Below are 22,518 nucleotides of genomic sequence, written 5' to 3'. Positions count from 1 at the left end.
AATTTAATTTTTGTGCATAGAATATTTATTATTAAATTTATTTATATAAATAATTAATTAAATATAAAAATTTATTATTTAATTCCTACATTTTAATAAAATTAATTATTTAATCTCTATATTTTAAAAAATATACTATTTAATTTTTATATTTTGTTTTCATCCAACTGTTTAGTCCCTTCATCATTTTTTCGTTAGTAATACTAATCAAATTATTATTTAATTCCTCTATTTTAATGAAATTAATTAGTTGGTCTGTATATTTTTTGAAAATAAATTAATTAGTCCATATAATTCGATTCCGATAACTTTTTAGTCTCATTATTATTTTTTATATTTAAACTACCATAATTCTCTCTCTTATTTTTTCGCTTACTCTCTCTTATTTCTCTCTGCCCATGTTTCCTTTTTTTTTTCAACCACACACTTCATCCCCTCATTCTCTTTATATTTTTCATCTTTTGATAAAAAATTGTATAAACTATCTACGTAAGGTTAATTAGTTTTCCTAGATCTCTAAGTACTCAAAGAAAATTATTTCCTAGCAAGGAAAATATAAAATTAATGTTCAAGAAATTAAATGAAAATACTTGAACAATTTTTGTGTAAATTCAAATTTAGGCTGCACATAGTAAAATTTTCATTTTTATCCTAGCATATATTTTTTAAAAAATTATATTTTCTAAAATATAAGAACCAACTAATTACTTTCACTAAATAGAGAGACTAAATAGTAGTATTTTTTAAAATATCATAATCACCTAATTAGTTTTTTTAAAATAAATAGACTAAATAGTAATTTAATTAATATTGACAAATAAAAAATTTGTCAAAGAAATTAAATAATTTATCGAAAGTAAAATATAATAACTAAATAGTATATTTTTCAAAATAAGAAAAAAATAGTAAATCAACTAAAAAATAATCTTTCCATAAATATAAAATAGATATTTTATAATATTTATAGATTTTTCAAATATTATAATAAAAGAAATAATGATAAGGGTTAAATTATCTTAACAATGAGAAAGGGATACATGTAATCATACAACGATATTTTAAAAGGTAAATTATTAGATATTTTCGGTGCATATATATTTTTACTCTTAAAGTTGTAGTTCCATATTCTTAAATTAAAGAAATAACTAATTTTTTAGCAATGATAGATATATTATTTTTTAGTGCATCAAATGCACCCAATAATTTACCGTCTTAAAATATCTAAATGCTCAACTTGAGAACAGGTAGCATTAATCTCCCTATTCACCATGAGTGTGGAATTGGAAAGCAGATAATGATCCAAAGTCGATATACCCAAATGACTGATCTGGAACTTATGAACTCTATAACTAAACAAGTAGGATATGAACCATTGATCTCATGTTCGACTGCTGTCAAAATAAGAGATTGATGAACAATTAATAAAGGATTTAACATCTAGCATAAATACGAGGTTCCAAGAAACATGCAATAAATGAAACGTAGATATATTATCATCAAGTTGCCTGACAGAAATCCCTCAACAGTAATCACAGAAGCGGCAAAAGCGATCAAGTGACTTGAAACACATCAACAACGTGATCAACTCTTGTACTTCATCAATAATAACATAATATATACATATCTAATCAGCAATTGCCATCCATAATGCGGTGAATTATAAACAACAATATTTTTTTTCCCTTTCTCTCGTTTCTCTTTGTAATTTTCTGTTGGAACTGCCAAGCTCTGTTTCACCAAGGACTTCCCCTACAAAGATGGGGGAAGAAGCTAATTGTTTTCACCTAGTTGTGGATGAGCCCTCCCTAAACAACGTCGAGAGTAAAAAATGGTTTTGGGTCTATTGCATTGCAGTAGCCATTTATAGTTTGGAGGCTGCTGATTTGTGCATGTCTCTTGGGTCTAAGGGTTGGCTTTGCGTGTTGAGAAGGCTTCCCTTGTGTAGGTTGTTTTCACATATCTAGGATCTATTTTTACACTATGGCTAGGAAGGTTTTCCTGATGGCTTTTTAATGCCAGAGAGCTTTGCAGCATCTCCCTCTTGGCATTTGTAGAGCTGTGTTTTATGTTCTAGCGAGGAATTTGGGATTGTTTGGGTGAGTAGATGTACTTGGAACGGTGACTTTGGTTGCTACTTGTTTGCTGGTAGTGTATTGGCTTTGATCTCAGCTCAGCTTCTCTAGCGATGGCAAGATTTGATGGTAGCTAGTGGCGGGTTGTTTCTATTTAGAGACTTTGTAAACGTAAGGTCTCTAGGTTGGAAATGGGTTTGATTTGTGGATTTGGGTTTTGGTTGGGTTTGGGTTGATTTGTTTAGTTAGGCTTATTGCCAACCATGCAATGTGGGCTTCCATTTTTTCTTTAGTTGTTTTCTAGAGCGAGGTTGTATTTTTTTTTATCCTTATGGACTTCTAATATAAGATTGCATATTTAAGAAAAAAAGACATATAAATCGAAGAATTGTTTTAAATAAGACATATAAATCGAAGAATTGAAGATTCAAGTAAGGATCCTAAATCCCTTAACTCATCTTCTATCTTATTTCTGCTAATTTTCTGACCCTTTAGCTATCTCCATCTCCTTCTCACAAGTCATTGATTTATGTATCGGAGGTCTACCATAGTGGAGAACTCTCCATTCTCACTTAGCCTTTTTTATGTGATTTTCAGGTCCACGTGTCAAGGATGTAGGATTTACATATTTTCAAGAGAAATTATTAGGTGCACCCGGTATACATGCATTATCTCTCACAATCATATGAGACCCACTTTCTATATTATAGGAATGGCTCACTTTTTTGTATGAGAGAAGAAGCACTATTTTTTAGTGCTCCCAGTATATCTAATAATTAGCCTATTTTCAACCTATATCAAATATAATTTAAATATTTTATAAGATTATTATTTTTTAACATAAATTACTAATAAAAATATATTTTTGTATAAATTATTAATTAAAAATATAACAAATTAAACGAATTTAAATATTATTCAAATAATAATAATAAAATTTAAAATTGATATAAATAATTTAAAATAATTAAAATAAGCTGGAGTGTTGAAAGTATTAATCAGGTTGAATTATGCTATAGTGATATCGAAAATTACCTACAATGAAAAGTAAAACTTTAAAAGGTAGGTAGGAATCCATTCTGATCATTACGTTTCAAAATTGAAAGTCTGTTGAGGATAAATTATTACATTATAGCAATTTTGGTTAATTTATTTCAATTGGAAAAATTGGTTGTAATTTTAAAATTTCGAGTAAATTAATAAAAATTTTGAATAGAATTAGAAAGTTACTAAAAAAAAGAAATATTTCTGTTGGGATTTGACTCCAAGATAAGTCTTTTTCAAACGTTTGGTTGGAAATATATTTTCTGATCAACAAATTTCATTGACCAACTCACAAAAACCAGCTAACTTCCCTTTATAGTTTGTCTATTTTTCTATACCCATTTAATTAATCTCTAGAGCAGAGCACAAATTCATGTATTTGAAGGAAATTTCCAAGCAGGTTAAGTTTTTTTTTTTGGTCATATATTTCGGTGCATGCTTCAGCCCTTCGTCCCGCAGCCCCGCAAAATTTGAAGTTTGAACCAACTTATCAACTTTGAGAAGAAGGAAAATATATATTCGACCCCTTTAGCCTTTTCCTTTTCTTTGATGGTGAAAAAAAAAAAGACAAAGAAAATGTTAGAGTATTGGTATGGTCCATGAAAATTCCTCTATGAACCTGTAAAACTAAAAATAAATGGATCAAGAGTTTATCGATTTGTTTCCATTTAATGTTTAAGTTAGAACTGATATGAGAGAATAATATGTCAGATTGATTAAGGAGAAATGGGTCACAAATCTACTGAGATATTTCCCTCTAATGCTTAAATTAGAGCTGAAATAAAGAATAATATATAAGTTTGATTAAGGAAAAAAGTTTACATGTAATTATGATTTAATTATCATCTTTTGGTGCTATATTATCTTCATTTGCATACCAGACTAGTGTCCTCTCTGACATTTTGTCATACCAGATGGCTAGTAAGAACTAAGAAGAGATATTTGATTGTTCATACTGCGAACTACAAAGGCAAAATATCCAGAACATGATTTTCAATTCTGAGTTCCTGATCATGAGGGTTGTTATTTTGGGGGTGGGTGTGTGAGACATAGGAGAAATTATTTAGTCTATCTGTAGAAACATTGATCATAATGAAATTCAAGTGTAACTCACTACAATTAATAATTTTAAAAAATCAAAAAATCAAAAACTTAAGAGAGAGGATTAAAAATATTAAAAAATTACTATTATTTAATTAATAAAATATTATTTTTAATTCACTTTCCACCAAATTTAATTGATTAGATAAATTGTAGCAAAATATTTTAATTTAATTTATTGTCAAAATAAAAGAACATTAAATTAGATCACAATTGCACACAAACGTTTGGATTTTTTTTTTTAATTGGAACCCCTTTAATTCATTTTTTTTTTTGTTTAGTTACACCATTTATTTGTTGTTTTATTGCGTCTTCATAAGGAATTAAAAGAAATTTCATCTCTAATATATAGGTAATCCGTTGATGATTTAAATTATTATTAACGAAATAAATTTCGTGAATATTTTCATTGCTAAAGTTGCTGTTTTTGTGTAGTGTTAGATATTTGCTATGGAGCTTTTTACTAAATAGTTGCATCTAAAAAAAAAAATTGCTAAGGGCAAGTTTAGACAAAAGGAGTGATTATATCGAGTTGAAGAAGTGACAAAGGAAAAGCTAGTATAAGTAGCGTCTTATTATTAAAAAATAATAAAAAATTATAATTTTTAAAAATTAAAAAAATAAAAAAGTAATGTTACGTTATTTAAAAATAGCGTCTAGCTGTTAGAGACTAGATAGATACGCTACTTTAGGTAGCGTTCGGCTACTTAATAATTTTCTTTTTTTTACTCTCTCACCAACACTCACTCGTATAGTGTAATTATTGGCTAACTAATAATGTGATATAAAAAAAATATTAATAATTATAGAGAATAAAAAAATTAAAAAATATAAATATTATTTATAAGTAAAAGTTTGTTATTATTACCATAGAAAATAAAATTATTATAGTGAATGAATAATATTAAATATTTCATAAATAATTGAAAATGGTTATTATTTAGTATTTATTAATTAAATGCATAGTGCTGCAAAAGTCTCAAAGTTGGCCGTAAAACTTTGCTTAATAGCCTGCTTTTCATGTACATTATACAACAGAATCACAAAAGCATATATTTCAAATAATAGATTTTGATTATTGTTGTATTTTACTAATTATTTCACTTTTATTTATATGCTAAAAAAATTAATTAAATTTTAATATATATTAAGATTATTAAATTTTTGTCTATATACTAAAAAAAATAATTAAATCTCAATTGAAAAATTAAATAAATTTTTCGATGATTGATGTATTTCTTTCATTGTTTCACTTTTGTAATTATTTTTTTTTTTACATTTTATTATCTAATTCTCAATTTTTTCTTTTCAATTTAATTTATTGATTAATAATTAATAGAGATTAACTATTATAAACAAATGATCAAAATTTTATATTATTAAATATTAAAATTATATCAAAAATATTTATATTTAATTTTTTTTAATTTATTTATATAGTTTTTATTATTTTATTTATTTAAATTATTTAATTTTATATTTCATACATATTAATTTAATTTTTATAAATCATTTTATTTATTTTTAATTAAATTATTTCAACAATTATTTATTAATATCTTTTTCTATTCATTTATATTAAATGCAAATCCAAATAACAATGATCATTGTTTAATATTTTCTAAATTAATAAATAGTACATAAAAATAATATCAATTATTTATAAAATGTCTTATTATTCATTCACTTCAACATATTTTTTTTAACTTGCTATGATAATAGTAACAAACTTTTACTTATAAATAATATTTGTATTTTTTAATTTTTTTATGCTCTATGATTATTACTACTTTTTTTATGTCACATTATTAGTTAGTTAATGATTGGATTATGTGGGTTTAAGTGCACATGATAGAACTGTGGTATAAAAAAAATTATTAAAATAGTCGGAGGCTACTTATAATTACAATTAGATGTTATTTTAAACAGTATTCAGCTACTTTTTCTTTTTAAATTTTGTCGAATTTTAGAGATTTTAATTTTTTTATTATTTTTTTAATAATGAGATGCTATTTGTACAAGTTTTTCCTTTTTTCTCTCTTCTAACTTCACACAGTCACTCTCTTTTGATAAATAAGTCTAAACTCACCCCATATGATATTTTTTTTAGATGCATCCTTTTAGTAAAAAGCTCTTTACTATCTGCAATATTTAAAGACAAGCTAAAATGGAGTCCCACATCAAAAAATAATAAAAAATTGAAAATAAATATATAAAAAAGGGAGAGTTAAGTCAAATTATTAACATATTTTAGCAAAGGCAACCCTAAATTCAAACAATTAAATCATAATGATAATTTTCAGTACTCCCCGAGTAAGAAAAAATTTCACAAAAATCATAATCATGTCTCTTGATTTGAAATCTCTCCAAGACAAATATGTACTAGGTTCTTCAAAATTAAGTTATTCTTCAAAGCGAGCGAGAAAGATGTAATGATTGACCGAAGAAAAACAAATAATATATCAAATTGACTCGAAATTTCACTGGAACTATCTATGAATTGAAATGGGTTAAGCATCTTTCCTTCCCTTAACAAAGTAGAGCCTTTTCATCCGCGATTCAAAGATTCTCTTTGTGCTCTATTTGATTTTGTAAACTTCGTACGTGCATGTTATGATAATTAATAGCATAATATAATAATCTTTAATGAGACGAGTGAAATTTTGAAAAATTTAAATTCGATTCAAATTTAACTAAAGTTGGATCGCATTTTATTTGATTATTAATTTTATAAACTTAAGTAGCTTGCATTCAAACATGCTCAACTTCGAACTTAACTCATTAAACTTATTTAGTCAAATTATTAAAAAAATTATATTATAACTTTTATTAATCATCATTTAAAACTCATTTAATTATATACCCAATAAATTATAATAATTAATTATATTAATAATTATAATAACACCTTTATATTTCTTTTCCCATCCATCCTCTATTTCATCTATAACAGTTCATGCAAAAAAAGAAAAAAAAAAAAAGAAATTTCAAATTAATTTGGTGATGTTTCTATAATATGACACTTCCTTTCACCTTCTAATATTGGCGCAAAGTGTCATGCATGACTAGGATCCCATTCTAAGGCATAATGTTTTCTTTATATTTCGTTTCCCATCCATCCTCCATTTCATCTATAACAGTTCATGCAAAAAAAGAAAAAAAAAAGAAATTTCAAATTAATTTGGTGATGTTTATATAATATGACACTTCTTTTCACTTTCTAATATTGGCGCAAAGTGTCATGCATGACTAGGATCCCATTCTAAGGCATAATGTTTTCTTTATATTTCGTTTCCCATCCATCCTCCATTTCACCTATAACAGTTCATGCAAAAAAAGAAAAAAAGAAAAAAAAAAGAAATTTCAAATTAATTTGGTGATGTTTCTATAATATGACACTTCCTTTCACCTTCTAATATTGGCGCAAAGTGTCATGCATGACTAGGATCCCATTCTAAGGCATAATGTTTTCTTTATATTTCTTTTCCCATCCATCCTCCATTTCATCTATAACAGTTCATGCAAAAAAAGAAAAAAAAAAATTTCGAATTAATTTGGTGATGTTTCTATAATATGACACTTCCTTTCACCTTCTAATATTGGCGCAAAGTGTCATGCCTGACTAGGATCCCATTCTAAGGCATAATGTTTTAGAAGGTAATTTAGATATCGAAAATGCTACACAGCTCAAATTGAGTTAGCTCAAAATGGCATATTGATAATTAAATTGAAATTTATTATCATTTTATCCTTTTATTATATGAGCCATTTATGGTGACTTGTGAGCCATTTAGCTCATTTATAAGCCACTTGACTATAAAATCTTTTTATTCAATATCTACTCACCAAATAATATTTTTCAATGTCAAATTAAGATGTTAGCAGCTGTTGGAACTCTAAAAATTAATGTTATGGGAAACATAAAAATTTAGAGATATTATACACTATAAGTTATTACATATAATATATTTATTATAAGATAAGATATATTGATTTTTAATGATAAGTTATACTATAAAATATATTTATTTTTTTTAACTTGAAATATGATATAAATTTGATATATATTAATTGAAATGAAGTAAATAGCATTTCAAAAATGAATTTAAATATTATAACAATAAATATTGATATTAAAGTAAGTATCATATTAAAATTGATTTGAAATTTGATAGTGGTGTTAGAGTGATAATGATGGCGGTGGTAGGTTAGTGTAGGTAGGGTGACAGTCAAAATAGTTATATTTATATTTTTTCAGTATATAAAATATTAAAATATGATATAAATTTCACTATATATATATTTTAAATCATATATACTCCATAAATACTCAAATCATCACGGTTTACAATCACCACTATTATCATTATTTAAATTATTTACTTACAAATTATATGGATATAGATAGATATAAATGTAAAAATAAATATTACTTAACATGATATACACTTTTAACAAATAAAATTTATATTTTAGAAATATATATATATATACAAACACACACATTAGAGCTTGTATAATATATATATTTCATGCAATAAAATGTTGGATGAGGGCAAATAACTTGACTGGCATAGAAGCATGCATCTCAGCGTGGTTCAAGGTTCGAGCCCTCTCTATGTTAGATGTTATTTTTTTCCATTTATAAGCACACCTAACACAATATGTTCTTTATATATGTATATATATATTTTTGTTGATTTGAAAAGCGGTTGAGGGCTAATAGCCCAATTGCACATGCTCCCAAGCATAAGGTAGAGGGTTCAGGGTTCGAATCTTTCATTTGCCCTTTTTTTTCTTTATGATTCTTTATAATTCTTTTCATTAAAAAATATAATATTAAACTGTAATAATTAGAAGTATTTTTAAACCCTAATTAACATTTTTCTTTAAAATTATAATATAACAAATGTTTAGATTTAAAATTATAAGATATATATAAATCATTTACTTATATACATCTAGTTTTATAGTATTAATACAACTTCACTACTATTAGAATAATCACCTATACAACGATCAATAGTTAAATCAGCACCACCTCTATAATCACCACGTGTATAATATTATCACCATTATTATCATTAAATCATTGTTTTTAATTTAAATATAGAGGGAGATAGTCAAAGATATTTAGAGAATGATAGAAATAAAATGAATTATAGATAGAGATATTAAGATTAATATATATATAAAGATAAAGAGAGGGAGAGAGAGATAAAGATGTGGAGAGAGATATATAGAAATGCATAAATCCTCTACCTTATGCTTGGGAGCATGTGCCAATTGGACTATTAGCTCTCATCCGATAAATTTTTTTACACACACACACACACACACACACACACACAAGAGTTATTTCAAAATCAACACATATTAATTTATACATTTCTATATTCTCTCTTCATATATTTATCTCTTTCTTCCTCTATTTATCTTTATATATACCATAATCTTAATATCTCTGTCTATAGCTCTTTTTATTTCTATCATTCTCTAAGTATCTTTAACTAGCTCCCTCTATATTTAAATTAAAAACAATGATTTAATGATGATAATCGTGGTAATATTGTATACGTGGTGATTGTAGCAGTGATGTTGATTTAACGATTAGTCGTTGTATAGGTGATTATTCTAATAATAATGAAGTGGTGTTAATAATGTAAAATTAAGTGTATATAAATAAATGATTTATATATATCTTATAATTTTAAATCTAAAAATTTGTTATATTATAATTTTAAGGAAAAATGTTAATTTGGATTTAAAAATACTTACAATCATCACAATTTAATATTATATTTTTGAATGAAAATAATTATAAAGAATTACAAGAAAAAAAATGGACAAATGGAGGGATAGAACTCTAAAACCTCTATCTTATGCTTGGGAGCATATGCCAATTGAACTATTAGCCCTCATCCACTCTTTAAATCAACGAAAAAAAAAATATATATATATATATATATATAAAGAATGAATTTTGTTAGGTGCGCTTATAAATAGAAAAAAATGACATTTGACATAAGGAGGGCTCAAACCCTGAACCACGTTAGAATATGTACTTCTATGTCAGTCGGGCTACTTATCCTCATTTAACATTTTATTGCATAATATATATATATTACACAAACTCTAATGTGTATATATATTATTTTTTTCAAAAATATAAATTTTATTTGTTAAAATTGTATATCATGTCCAGTAATATTTATTTTTACATTTATATCTAATTCTTCTCTGCAATCTAATTCATTATGCTAGCTCATCACTGCTGCATGTAACTCATATGTGCATGCATTAATGCAATAGACACATTTCTCGAATTATCAGTTTTTGAATGGTGCGCATGGCTGCAAGCGATAATACCTTGTTGCATGCACGCTTTCCTTTGCATGAACCATGAAATGAGCTACCTCACCAACTCCAAGCTTTGAAGTTATTTTTAAGCTGATTTCTCTCTTTCTTTTAAGGGTATAATAGTAAAACTATATACATTAATACCATTTGAGTTAGCTCAAATTGAGCTATTTAGCAATGCTCTTTAGACATTTTTAATTATTTAGGACGTAGTTATGCTTCACATATGACGTTTACATAAATTGTTATCTATTACTTTACAATAATTAGTGGTCTATGAACAATGATAATAAGGGAAATGGGTATTGGTCCCCGCATTTTATGTTGTTGGCTTTTGAATTAGAGATTACGCCTGCAGTTACGCAGGCAGAAGCCAAAACCCAAAAACCCATGGGTGAGAGAGAATTCTTAAGAGTGTCTGCCACACTTTTTCGGTCTTATATCCTAGATTGTGTTTTTCCCAGACCCATGGACTAACATTGCCCTACACGTCAAAAGAACAACTGGTGGCGGCACCTTACAGGTCCTTTCAATTTACCACGTGCTTTATTTTATGGGCATAAATCAGGTACTACTAGTCTATGCTCAAACCCAAATCTCACATGAACACCCGGCCACTTTGTTGTTGCATGCAATTCCTATATATAGCGGAGCAGGCAGCATTGCTTTCCCATCATAACATAGCTCAAAATCTCCCTAAAAGCTCTCTGAACAACCACATTTTCTCTCTCCATCACCAGCAATATCATTTTCCAGCAATGGCTCCAAGTTTCATTTATCTTCTTCTTCTTCTCCTGAGCTCTTCGTTATTAATCTCAGAAGCTCGTCCTCTGAATGTTGCTAAGTCGCAAGGCTTTGCAAACAAAGAGATTGAGGTCTTTCTTGATGGAATATCGTACATTAAAAACGGAGGTCCTAGCCTCGGAGGAAAAGGGCACATGTATGCTAATGTTCATAGTCTTGAAGGGATCAAGAACTCTGGTCCATCCCCTCCTGGTGAGGGACACTATCACACCTCTAGCGCTCCTCGAACAGTCGAAGGGATCAAGCACTCTGGTCCAAGACCTGGTCAGGGAAACTACTACACCACTAGTGCTTCTCGAACATATGGAGGGATCAAGCACTCTGGTCCAAGCCCTAGTGGTCCGGGAAATTGAGTGCTTGATGATTCTCGAAATGTATGATCTTGCAATTAGAAATTCTTTATAATTTTTTTTTGTTTTATTTGATTTATAGATCATCATTTGTAGAGTCAAGAGCAATAACTATAGAGATACGTTATTATTATTATCATCGTGCCTCAATTTATTTTGATTCTGAAATTTATGTGACAAAGTTTATTATTTAAATATTTTTATATTAACAAAAATCGTTATTAAGAAAAATATCTATTTAAATGCGTTAATTAGATATTATTAAAAATTTATTTAAAATTAAATTTGATATATTTTAATTATAAGAACCCTAGGTTGTAAAACTATTTTCAATAATATATACGATAATATTTCTTTCAAAAAATATATTTAAACGACAATATCAAATAGACTCGTGCCTATTTATTTCTAAATTATAGATGAAAATCACATTTAACACGTCTTCCCTCAATAGGCCGGAAACTCCATTGCAAAGGCTTGGGGACTTGCTTCATGAGGTTTACATTTCAATCTTACTAAATTTGGGATGAAGAGAGATACATACAAGATTGATAAAAAAATAATAATAATAATAAATAAATAAAACCTATTCATCATGTAGTTTGCAAAAACATATTTCAATTTGAGGTGGAATTTCATTAGTATCATCTATGAATCGAAAAGGTTTGCCCCGTGATATAAACATGTGCATCTTTCCTACCCTTAAAAAAATCTAGAACTCATTTATTTATATTCAATAATTTATAAAAATTAATTAGATTAATAATTATAATAATACCACTAATTAAATTGTAATGCCATAGATTGCATATATATATATATATATATATATATATATATATATATATATATATATATATATATATAAATTAGTATTGAAATTGAAATCAACTAGAATAGAAGATGGAATAGTGAATTTTTATTTATATTTGTTTCATTGAGAAATCAAAATTAGATTTCTTTTCACAATATTTGATTCACACATCATAAGCTGTAGAATTGAAATCAAACTTATATTTTACTTAATGAAAATTAATTTTAATTAATTATATGAAATATAAAATATTATTTTAAAATTTTTATTTTAGTTAAAATATAAAAATATAAGAAATTGAAACATCTCAATAACTATATGGGTTAAATTAAGTATTTAGCCTGTAATAAAATAATTATTCTCATTCTTATATTTTGATTAATTTGAAAAGGAAAATAATAATTCCCTTTATGAGAATTAAATTCTCTAATATATAGAAATAGAAATAAAAAAAAAATTAAACGGCCACAAAGAGAATGATATCCATTTAATCCCATTCTTGATCATCTTTTAGTGAACCAAATGGGCCTAGTTTTTCTATCTTTTATGCTATTCAAATTGAAATTTTACCTTGCTTTTATTTTGTACTAATATACAAATTTAAGTAATCTTAATTCTCATTCAAATTTTTAATTAATCAATTTAAATATATATTTATCTTTATCATACATCTGCTATTATCATGTTACTAATATCTAATTTTTATCTCTCTTTAATTTAGATAAAAGTGATTGCTATTTTTTTAAATTTTATACTATTATGCTATGTATTTTAACTTTTGGAGATTTATGTTTATATATATATATATATATATATATATATATATATATATATATATATATTTTTTTTTTTTTTTTTTTTTTTTTTCTTTTGATTTGTAAATTTTATATGTAATGATTTGATATAATTCTTTGATGCAATCTAACATTTATTCCTTTAAATAATAAAATTTATATTTTGAAGTTATATAACAATCGAAACCATAATTATTCAATACTTATATTTATTATAGAAAATTTATCATAATTTTAAATTAATAAAAATTTTCTTATACTTTGATATTTTGTGCTGCTTTATTTTATAGGTACTTTATATGCACTCTACTGCACCTATATAGATTAAAGTTTGTAATATGAATGAATATTTTGTTAATAAATATTACTTTTGGTCCAATAATAAAAATGTTTTGGCTTTCCATGTGTAATAAACTAATATATTAATGTATATAAATGAGCTGAAGTAAAGTTTGTTTAAACGAGTTAATTCAGGAGTGTAATCGAATCAAATATTAGTATATTTAAAAATCAAGCTCGAGCTTAACTCATTAACTAAATGATTTCAGAAAGTTCATTAGCAATTCAATAATTTATTTACATTCCAATTTTTTGAGTCTTGTGTGGTGTTATTCTTATTTCTTTTCCCATCCATCCTCCATTTCATCAATAACAGTTCATAAAAAAAAAAAAAAGAATGAAAGAAATTTCAAATTAATTTGGTGATGTTTCTATATATATTGGTTAAGATGAAACTTCCTTTCACCTTCTAATGAAGGCGCAAAATGTCATTCATGACTAGGATCCCATTATAAAGGCATAATATTTTAGAGGGTAATTTAGATATGGTCAATTATTTAGAACGTAGTTATGCTTCGCATATGACGTTTACATAAAATTTTATCTGCTACTTTACAATAATTAATGGTGTATGAATGATATTGCTATTGTTGAACTTCACAGAAATAGCGTATCTGTAAATATAATATGGGAAATGGGTTTTAGTCCCCGCACTTTATGTTGGCTTTTGAATAAGAGATTACGCCTGCAGTTGCGCCGGCGGAAGCCAAAACCCAAAAGCCCATTGGCGAGAGAGGAATTCTAAAAGGTGTCTGCCACACTTTTTAGGTCTTCTGTTCGAGATTGCTTTCTTCACCGACCTATGGACCAACATTGCCCTCCCCTTCAAAAGGGCAACAGGTGGAGGCACCTTGCAGGCCCTTTCAATTTACCACGTGCTTTTTTATGGGCATAAATCATGTTCAACTAGTCAATGCTCAAACCCAAATCTCACATGAACACCCGGGCACTTTTTTGTTGCATGCAGTTCCTATATATATAGCGGAGCAGGCAGCATTGCTTCCCCATCACAACATATCATAAAATCTCCCTACAAAGCTCTCTTAACAACCACATCTTCTCTCTCCATCAACAGGAATATCATTTTCCAGCAATGCCTCCAAGTTTCATTTCTCTCCTTCTTCTTCTCCTGAGCTCTTTGTTATTAATCTCAGAAGCTCGTCCTCTGAATGTTGCCCAGTCACTCGGCCGTGGAAACAAAGAGATTGAGGTCTTTTTAAATGGATTTTACATTAAAAACGGTGGTCCTAGCTCCGGAGGAAAAGGACACATGTATACTAATGCTCAAAGTCTTGGATGGATCAAGAACTCTGGTCAATCCACTCCCGGCCAGGGACACTATTACACTACTAGTGCTCCTCAAACTCTTGGAGGGATCAAGCACCCTGGTCCGTCCACTCCTGGTCAGGGAAATTATTACACCACTAGCGCCCCTCGAACACTTGGAGGGATTAAGCACTCTGGTCCAAGTCCTGGTCAGGGGAACTACTATACCACTGGTGCTTCTCGAACATATGGAGGGATCAAGCACTCTGGTCCAAGCCCTAGAGGTCCGGGAAACTGAGTGGTATTATTGTCGCCACACTTAGCTTGATGGTTCTTGAAATGTATGATCTCGCAATTAGAAATTAGTTATAATTTATTAGTTTATTTGATTTATTGATTATCATTTTCATTTGTACTGACGAGCACAATAAACATAGAGATGCGTTATTATTAATATCCTGCCTCAATCTATTTTGATTCTGAAAATTTTGATTCTGAAAATTTTGATTCTGAAAATTTATGTAACTAAGTTTATTGTTGAAATATTTTTATATTATTAATAATAACAAATTCGTCATATCACTTTCTAGAGTTTGTTCAACATTGTTGTTGAAGTTGTTATTCCCTTTGAAACGTAAAAATTTACAAGAATTCAATTTAATTAACTTTTTTTTTATTAATTTTCATATTTGAAATAAAAAAATTCTTTTTAACTTAAAAAAATTTATTTTAAAAGAAATAAAATTTATGTGAGAAATCTTTTAAATTCTTTTCTTGTAAATGATTTGTTCCAAATGAATTTATTAAAAATATTTCTTTAAATATGTTAATTAGAGGCTATTAAAATTTATTTAAAGTTAAATTTAGCATATTTTAATAATAATAACTTATTGAAATTTAAATATATTTTTTTCGATGAAGAAAATTTTATGGGTTTTTTTTATCACCTCAATAGATTTGGCCCTTAATAACAACGACCCACCCAATGTCTCTCCCTCCCCTTCCCCCTCCTTCTCTTCCTATCCAGTTTCAGCATTCCTCTTCTTCTCACAAGCAACATCTGCCATTTAAAATTCCCACACTTGGTCCCGGTTCGCATCTTTGCAACTCTCCCAGCCTTTACCTGAAAATTTTTCCTTCACATTTTTCAGACAAGGCCTTGTGGAATTCATTTTCAAAGTTTGGAATGATTATTGACGTGTTCATCCTAAGGAAGCTGAACCAAAGAGGTAGGAAGTATGGTTTTGTAAGGGTTGCAATAGTTAATGAGTTGAGGAACTCATAATTATGCGATACTTATATTTATTATAAAAAATTTATCACAATTTTAAATTAATAAAAATTTTCTTATATTTTAATATTTTGGCTCTGTTCAGTAATAGTTTTTAAGAAAGTTTTTAGGATCAAAACACTATCTCTCTTATTTATATTGTTTCGTAACATAAAGTTTATATTATTATTTAAAAGTTAAGAGAGTGATTTATGAAAAGTTACCATTCCTAACTTTTAGGTTGAGGAAGTGTTTTGACCAGAATCAACAAGATGATACCATTATTTTTACAATTAATAGCTAATCTAACAGTTATTTTCATCGAATACTTATACTTTAAATCATTATATAAATAACTAACCATTAATAACTGATATCTAACAACTAAAAGCTAATAAGATAACTAATAGCTACTAAAACAACTAACAATTGTTAGAACAATTAATGTTTAATGTTACCCACCAAGACCTTTGTGCTACTTTATTTTATATATACTTTATATGCATTCTACTACACATATATATGTGCATTAAAGTTTGTAACATGAATAAATATTTTGTTGATATATTATTTTTGTCCAAATAATAAAAGTTTTTAGGCTTTGCCATATGTAATAAAACTAATATTTTAATAAATAAACGAGCTGAAATAAAGTTTATTTAAATGAGTCAATTCACGAATATAATCAAAGTCAAGTTTTAGTAAACTCAAAAATCAAGCTCAAGTGTCAATGATCTCAAAAAAACTCATCAGCACTTACAGTTTATTTACAATCTAATCTTTTGAGTCTTGTGTGGGGCTATTCGTATTTCTTTCCCTATCCATCCTCCGTTTCATCAATAACAGTTCGTAAAAAATTTATAAAAAAAAGGAATGAAAGAAATTTCAAATTAATTTGGTGATGTTTCTACATATTTTGATTAAGATGAAACTTCCTTTCACCTTCTAATGAAGGCGCAAAATGTCATTCATGACTAGGATCCCATTATAAAGGCATCATATTTTAGAGGGTAATTTAAATATTGTTAATTATTTAGAACGTATTGTACTTCACATATAACGTGTACATGAAAATTTTATCTATTACTTACAATAATTAAAGGTATATGATCTATGGGGAAATTCTTACATTTATTCGGTTTATCATAGATTTTAAATATAAATATGTGAGATTCATACATTTAATAAGTATTTACATTGATCTGATTTACCACGGACTCTAAATATAAATATGTGAAATCTATATATTTAATAAGTAGATTATATTATATATTCTATGTCTTAATTCAAGATAGACAAATTTAGATAAGAAAAATCCACTCACAGAAATGCGAACATTAATAAAGCAAATATAATATGGGAAATGGGTTTTGGTCCCCGCAATTTATATTGGCTTTTGAATAAGAGATTATGCCTGCAGTTGCGCAGGCAGAAGCCAAAAACCAAAAACCCAAAGGCGAGAGAGGAATTCTAAAAAGTGTCCACACTTTTTAGGTCTTCTGTCCTAGATTGCGTTCTTCCCAGACCTCTATGGACCAACATTGCCCTCCCCTTCAAAAGGGCAACTGGTGGAGGCACCTTGCAGGCCCTTTCAATTTACCACGTGCTTTTTTATGGGCATAAATCCTGCACAACTAGTCAATGCTCAAACCCAAATCTCACATGAACACACGGCCACTTTGTTGTTGTATGCCATTCGTATATATAGCAGAGCAGGCAGCATTGCTTCCCCATCACAACATATCATAAAATCTCCCTACAAGCTCTCTGAACAACCACATTTTCTCTCTCCATTACCAGCAATATCATTTTCCAGCAATGGCTCCAAGTTTCATTTCTCTTCTTCTTCTTTTCCTGAGCTTCTCGTTATTAATCACAGAAGCTCGTCCTCTGAATGTTGCCCAGTCACTTGGCTTTGGAAACAAAGAGATTGAGGTCTTTTTTAATGGATTGTACATTATAAACGGAGGTCCTAGTCCCGGAGGAAAAGGGCACATGTATACTAAAGCTCGAAGTCTTGGAGGGATCAAGAACTCTGGTCCATCCACTCCTGGCCAGAGACACTATTACACTACTAGTGCTTCTCAATCTCTTGGAGGGATCAAGCACTCTGGTCCATCCACTCCTGGTCAAGGACACTATTACACCACTAGCGCTCCTCGCACTCTTCGAGGGATCAAACACTCTGGTCCAAGTCCTGGTCAGGGGAACTACTACACCACTAGTGCTTCTCGAACATATGGAGGCATCAAGCACTCTGGTCCAAGCCCTAGTGGCTGATGCATGCATTTTATATCATCATTTAGATGTAATTTTTGCACATAATTTACCCTTGTTCATAGCCATTATTATAGATATTAGTATATATTTAGTCAATTTTGCAATTTTCACTTTTCTTAGTTTAATTTTTGGAATTTATTTGTTTTGTAGGTTAAATTTGGAGAAATTTGATGTATTTTGATCAGAGCTACATTTGGAGGAGATTAAAGTCGAATTGCAAAAATTTTGAAGTTGAGTAAAAAAATGGCCGAGAGCGACACAACCTGCAGCACAACCGAATTAGCTTATGTCGCAGGTTGTGTCGATCGTCAGATATTCACGCCGAGAGCTACACAACCCGCGACACAACCAACGGCACAACTGACTCGGCTTATGTCATTTTTACTGGAAATGGTTGACGTGGCATTTCCGTTACTCCAGCTTTTTACCTCACTTTCTCTGGAACCTTCCCCCTTTTACCCATTCTAGGGCAGACCCTTAGCCTATATAAAGTCTCATTTTATCATTTTCTTTCCATAGAGAGCAAGAGAGGCATTTTTGGCAAGATTAGAAAGAGAGAAGGAGGGAGCACGTTCTGCATTTTTTTTCCAGCGGCTGCAGAACCCGTTTTCTGCACTTTTCTACAGCAGATTCTGCTGCATATTTTTGGGTTTTTCTACCCTTTAGCTTACATTTCCATTATTTCTTCATTTATACATTTGGGTTTGTCTTAAAACTATGAATAGTGAGTAGTTGATTGAGATTCTAGAGATGGGTTTGTAAATATTGTTTTGTATTGTGGTTTTGAACTGATTTAGCCATTTAAATGAGTATTGTTACATTTTGATTTATTGCTTGTGTACTTATTGCCTTGCTTGATGAATGAGCCCTCATTAAGTTAAGCTTTAATCCTTAATAGATGGACTGAAAAGTGAATATTAGGGATAGATAATCTTGCAATAAACTTTATTTTCTTGGTGTTAGAGATAAGCTAAGAGGATTAAGGGGAACTTTCCAAAAATCAATTAGAGCTTTAAATGGGTTTTTGTTAGGTTTGAAATACCGTGAAAACAGGGTTTGATTTAATGAAAACCAACTTTGAAATGCTTGAAAAAGGTTTCAAAAATTTAAGAATTGATTTCCCTCAAAATTGCAATTCTCATGTGTTTGGCTAAATTAGGGATAAACTACATGCAAACAATATTGAAAAATCCAATCTCTAGAATCACTTTAATTTTTATTGAATTTAGATTTAATTCCTCTCAAATTTCATAAATAGAAATTTCAAATTAATTTTTGGTAATCTAGTTCAATTAATTTTAGTTAATTGTTTGATTTAGTTTTAATTCCTCAAATACCAATTTTAATTCCAAATTTCATTTTACATCTTTTATTTTTGTCATTCTAATTAGCTTATACTTTTATTTCCAATTTAAGCACAATTCCCTGTGGGATCGATATCATTTTTTAAAACTATACTACTGTGACCCGTGCACTTGCGGATATACACAACAGTTATCAAGTTTTTAGCGCCGTTGCCGGGGAATTGTTTGTTTTTAAGTTGGATTTTAATTGTTTTAAGCTAATTAGAATTTTTATTTTCTTTTATTTTCACTACTGTTCCTTGTGTTTTTCAGGTACTTTTCTTGTTTATGAGACGATCGAAAAGCACAAGTGATACTGAATTGTTGTTCAACCCTGAAATTGAAAAATTCTGCCGAGACAACAAAAAGGAATACAAGAGAAGAAAAGAAGCAAAAAAAGAAGAACAACAAAGATTTGAGCAAGAGGAGACAATTCAAAATATGGAGAATCAAAATAGAGCTATTGGTGGAAACAATGGAGGAAATGAGCAAAATAGGCAAAATGAAGTGGTTAATCAAAATGATCCTCAAAGAAGATCCATGTTAGACTATGCTTTTCCTAGATGTGCAGATGTGAGAGATAACAGACCTATCATTGGAGCTAATCAATTTGAGCTAAAGACTGGTCTCATTCAAATGGTTTAGAATTCACAATTTGGAGGTAGTCCACTTGAAAATCCTCATTCTCATTTGAAGAAATTTTTGATGATATGTGGCACACAAAGGCAGCCTGGAGTTTCAGATGAAGTTATTTGGCTCACCTTATTTCCATTCTCTCTTCGGGATTCAGCATTGGAGTGGTATGACTCACTTCCACAAGCTATTATAGCTACTTGGGAGCAGCTATCTCAAGCTTTTCTATCTCAATTTTTCCCACCTGGGAAGACCACTCATTTGAGGAATTTGATGGTAGCTTTTAAACTAAGGGATGATGAAACTTTGTATGAATCTTGGATGAGATTTAAGGAGCTTGAAAGGCAATGTCCTCATCATGAAATACCGAAATGGATGATTGTTCAGAATTTCTACACCAGAGTTACTCCAGCTATAAGAAACACAATTGATTCACAAGCAGGAGGAGATTTCATGAGAATGACAAGTGAAGAATGCTATGATCTATTAGAGAAGATTGCTCATAATACCCATTTATGGGGAAATCCTAGAGCACTTGAGCCAAAGAAGGCTGGGATTTATGAACTTGACTCAGTTAGCTACATGAATGCAAGATTTGATCAATTGACTCAGCTTCTTAGTGATTTTTGCACAAAGGCAACAAACTCAACTCCTACAACTATGCAACAAGTTGCCTTCACAGATGGAACCCAAAGTTGTGGAGTTGATTACTCTTCTTATGGTGATGATTATTTGCAAGAACAAGCTGCTTATGCAGGAGGTTATCAATAGAAACCTATGGGAAATGCTTATTCTAATGTGAACAACTCAACATGGAGACCACAAGCAACTTTTGCTCAACAAGGCCAAAGCTCAAATTATGCTCATAACCAGCAGTTTATGCAGCAAAATAGGCCTCAATTTCAGCCTCAATTTCAGCCCACAAGGCAGCCACAACCTGAATATCAAGCAAGAGCACAACAATCCCTTCCACCTCATGAACCGAAGCCAACCTTGGAAAGCATGATGGAGAAATTTTTTGCTGAACAAAGCAAGATGAATAGCAAATTGGAGGAAGAAATGCAACACATGAGACAAACCATGGATCAATTACAAGTCCACAACCGCATGTTGGAGACTCAATTGGCTCAACAAGCAAGCTCATCGGGAAGCAAATCCTATGGGAAACTACCTAGCCAACCACAAAACCCTCATGAACAATGTAAGGTTGTAACCTTGAGAAGTGGTAAGAAAGTTGGTCAAGAGAGTGAAAACAAGAGAGAAGAAAAAGAGAGCACAAAAGAAGAAAATTCAGTTGAGAGCAAGAAAAATGAAAAAGAAGAAGAAAGCAAAAGTGAGCAAGATGAGGGAGAGAAACCATACATCCCACCTGAACCTTACAAGCCCACCCTTCCCTACCCTCAAAGATTCATCAAGCACAAGCTAGACAAACAATTTGGCAAATTCCTTGAAGTGCTAAAGAAGTTGTATATCAATGTGCCATTCACTGAGGCACTATCCCAAATGCCAAGTTATGCCAAATTTTTGAAGGAGATTCTTTCCAACAAGAGAAGGCTAGAAGATTATGAAACCATCAACTTGGGAGAGCAATGCAGTGCTATAATTCAGAAAAAGTTACCTCCCAAACTCAAAGATCCGGGTGTGTTTTCCATTCCTTGTCATATTGGTGATAATTGTGTGGCAAATGCCTTATGTGACCTTGGAGCTAGTGTCAGCCTAATGCCACTTTCAATTTATGAGAAGTTGAATATGGGAGAGTTGAAGCCCACAAATATGTATCTTTCATTGGCTGACCGTTCAATTAAGTATCCAGAAGGCATTCTAGAAAATGTGCCTATCAAGGTTGGGAAATTCTATATTCCGGTGGACTTTGTCATTTTAGATATGGAAGAAGACACAAAAGTTCCTATCTTATTGGGAAGACCCTTTTTGGCAACAGCTGGTGCATTAATTGATGTAAAGGGTGAGAAATTGACGCTTAGAGTGGGAGATGATCAAATGATTTTCAACATCAATCCTGCCATGAAAAAGAAACATGAAGAAGTTGA

The 22,518-nt window shown here is 29.5% G+C and overlaps 1 protein-coding gene and 1 non-coding gene across 2 annotated transcripts; one reads left to right on the top strand and one right to left on the bottom strand.

Annotated features, from left to right (window-relative positions):
- Window positions 1-14,573: 14,573 nt before the first annotated feature.
- Window positions 14,574-15,242, top strand: LOC110649591 (uncharacterized). Its single transcript, XM_021804213.2, has one exon. It carries the CDS (start codon window positions 14,772-14,774, stop codon window positions 15,240-15,242), a length of 471 nt encoding a protein of 156 aa, XP_021659905.2. The 5' UTR covers window positions 14,574-14,771.
- Window positions 15,243-20,728: 5,486 nt separating this feature from the next.
- LOC131178094 (small nucleolar RNA R71) lies at window positions 20,729-20,835 on the bottom strand. Its single transcript, XR_009147227.1, has one exon. It is a non-coding gene; the product is annotated as a small nucleolar RNA R71 (small nucleolar RNA).
- Between the last annotated feature and the right edge of the window lie 1,683 nt (window positions 20,836-22,518).

This window comes from Hevea brasiliensis, chromosome 2 (genome assembly GCF_030052815.1).
Source record: "Hevea brasiliensis isolate MT/VB/25A 57/8 chromosome 2, ASM3005281v1, whole genome shotgun sequence".
NCBI classification, from domain to species: domain Eukaryota; kingdom Viridiplantae; phylum Streptophyta; class Magnoliopsida; order Malpighiales; family Euphorbiaceae; genus Hevea; species Hevea brasiliensis.
This window is presented reverse-complemented; position numbering and strand designations above follow the sequence as displayed.

What these genes read in the sequence shown, in the direction of transcription:
- LOC110649591 (XM_021804213.2), top strand. Translation starts at nt 14,772, where the DNA reads ATGCCTCCAAGTTTCATTTCTCTCCTTCTTCTTCTCCTGAGCTCTTTG.